This window comes from Eucalyptus grandis, chromosome 9 (genome assembly GCF_016545825.1).
Source record: "Eucalyptus grandis isolate ANBG69807.140 chromosome 9, ASM1654582v1, whole genome shotgun sequence".
In the NCBI taxonomy this organism is placed as follows: Eukaryota; Viridiplantae; Streptophyta; class Magnoliopsida; order Myrtales; family Myrtaceae; genus Eucalyptus; species Eucalyptus grandis.
Window position 1 is genome coordinate 34,411,935 of NC_052620.1, and position 2,735 is coordinate 34,414,669.

General features: G+C 49.0%; 1 protein-coding gene across 1 annotated transcript; it reads left to right on the forward strand.

The window, feature by feature from the left end:
* Nucleotides 1-520: 520 nt before the first annotated feature.
* LOC104420716 (protein trichome birefringence-like 19) lies at nucleotides 521-2,406 on the forward strand. Its single transcript, XM_010032507.1, has 2 exons — nucleotides 521-1,063; nucleotides 1,576-2,406. The coding sequence occupies exons 1-2, from the start codon at nucleotides 521-523 to the stop codon at nucleotides 2,404-2,406; spliced, it is 1,374 nt and encodes a 457-aa protein (XP_010030809.1).
* Nucleotides 2,407-2,735: the final 329 nt, after the last annotated feature.

The following is a 2,735-nucleotide window of genomic DNA, read 5'->3' on the forward strand; positions in this document are numbered from 1 at the left end:
TCTAGGTGTTCATACTAGAATTTTCATAATGAATATTTTTACATAGTTCAAACACTACATTGAATATGTAACAAAAATTTAGGGACTATACTGAACAAATAAAAAGTTCAGAAACTACATTACATATTAAACTAAAAGTTAGATATCACATTACACATTTAATCAAAGTTTAGAATTATTTGTGTTATTTTCTCTATATCTTTTGTAATATAATCCCTGTGAACTTCGCTTCTTGAGACGTATGTCATGCGCTCTCACCATTGCCGTTGGTGCTTCAACCTAACGGGGGCTTAAAGAAAGACACGGAAAAAAGAACACGACACAAACGACAAAAGAAGCAGTGGCTTCGAAACGACTAAAAATATTTTTAAATGCTTTGATTCCAAATACGAAGTCCTAAACGCCGACCTCATATTTTTCGACGTACCTTTCATGCACGCCTAGAAGAGTCTCTCTCTCTCTCTCTCTCTCTCGCTCGCTCGCACTTGCACGAACACCGTACACACACCCCTTATCCGCCATGAAGGTCCCGCTCTCAGAGCATCACGATGATAGGAACGCGCCGCAGCACAGCACAGGTGTCAACTTCAGGAGGGCGGCAGTGATCGTTCCAGCCGTGATTCTTCTTGCCGCGATCCCTCTATGGCTCCTCGTTGTGAGCTCGCCCGTCCAGCCTCAAGATTATCCTCCGGCACGGTTGATGGAGGACGAGAACGACAGCCCCGAGGACACAGTATTGGGGGCGGCAGTGGCAGCGGTGGCAGTGCCGGTGGTGAGGGAGAAGAAATGCGACGTGTTCATGGGGAAATGGGTGTACCGCCCGGACGTGCCGACATACTACACCAACGAGACTTGCTATGCAATAAGCGACCAGCAGAACTGCATGAAGTTTGGGAGGCCCGACATGGAGTTCCTGAAGTGGCGGTGGGAGCCGGACGGGTGCGAGCTCCCACCGTTCAACGCTGCCGAGTTCGCTGAGATGGCACGGGGGAAGTCGATCGCTTTCGTCGGCGACTCTCTCGGGAGGAACCACATGCAGTCCCTGCTGTGCCTCTTGTCCAGCGTAAGTGCTCGATCCAGTTACGGTTGACTAGATTATTCTAATCGGCACGAGCTAATCACTTCCTCTATTCAAAACATGAGAAACTACTTACGATCGACCTTGTTTATCATGTGACTATACTCAAACTACGTCGATTTGACCGATTGCTTGCAGTGTTTGAGTCGTGGGCAGAGAACTGCGCTAAGTCAATATGAGCTGTTCTTAGAATGACCTTTTCTTACTTTTAATGGAAATTTAAGAGCAGAAAATCTTATGCCCACGACTCCCTTTCTCCTAATTATTGCTCTAAAAGCGACGCAAGAGCGAACAGAACAAGGACTTATTATATTTTCGGGAATGTCATAATGAATTTTTCGACTATACCCTAGGAAAAATACTTGCCTAGATGGTGATGAGTGTATTCATATCGATCATAACTTATATATACGAAATTCTGTAGTAAGGTTGACTTTTAAGTTATGTTGTAATTTCATCTTTGATCTTACCGCGTTTCATATGTGTAAAATCATTAGGTAGACCAACCGGAGGACATATCTCTCCGGTACACGACGGACTACAACTTCAAGCGGTGGTACCTCCCCAAGCACAACCTAACCCTAGGCACCTTCTGGGCCCCTTTCCTGGTCCGCACCACCGACGCCCACGGTGGCCAGACCCTCAACGGCGTCCTCACCCTCCACCTGGACGAGCCCCACCCTTCTTGGTCTGCCGAGATTGGCGCCTTCGACTATGTCATCGTCTCAACGGGCCAGTGGTTCTTCCGCCCGCTGGTCTACTACCGGAACGGGCGGCTCCTGGGCTGTTCAGCATGCGGGCAGGATAACGTGACCGAGGTGTCGAGGTTCCAAGCATATCGAACAGTGCTACGCACCACGCTGAGAGCCATCACGGGAAGGAAGGGCTGCAAGGGCAGTGGCGGTGGCAACGGCGGCACCACGTTCCTCAGGACGTTCTCGCCGGCACACTTCGAGCATGGGGACTGGACCGACGGGGGGAGCTGCCCAAGGACGCGGCCGTTCGGGAGCGACAAGAAGAAGCTGGAGGGCTACGACCTGGAGTTCTACGTGGCGCAGGTAGAGGAGTTCCTGGAAGCGGAGAGGCAAGCGAGGGCGGATGGGTCGAAGATCCGGCTGCTCGACACGACGCGGGCGATGCTGCTCCGGCCCAACGGGCATCCGAACCGACAGTGCAACTGGCCCAAGAGCAACGTGGGCCAGGCCGATTGTGTGCACTGGTGCTTGCCCGGCCCGATCGATACGTGGAACGAGCTCTTGTTTTATGTGATGAAGTCGGACAGAGGTGGGAAGTTCGCTCAAAGGAAGCTACAGAACTTGCGCAGCTGATGTTTATGTTTATACGGTATCGTGTGGAATTGGGAAAAAGGCAAGTGCAATTTTTATCGTTCGAAAAATGGTTTTGGCAATTTTCTGTTTTCCAGCCGAAAATTTTCGGCAAAGCATGGGGAATCGCGATTCCGTTTGGGCCCGTTTCCGCTCTTGAACACGACCCTAAATGACCTAGCATAAACCCGTTGTTGCGGGCCACTAAACCCATCAAAATGAGTGATAAATTCATTTATTAATTCATATGAGTGTTAAATGAGTTAATTATATTGACAAAATAGGTCATAAATGGGTTTAAATACAATATGAGTGTTAAATAGGTCATAAAT

Coding starts and splice junctions, on each gene's coding strand:
- LOC104420716 (XM_010032507.1), top strand. CDS start 521: ATGAAGGTCCCGCTCTCAGAGCATCACGATGATAGGAACGCGCCGCAG. Junction 1,064..1,575: donor TGCTGTGCCTCTTGTCCAGC/GTAAGTGCTCGA, acceptor TAAAATCATTAG/GTAGACCAACCGGAGGACAT.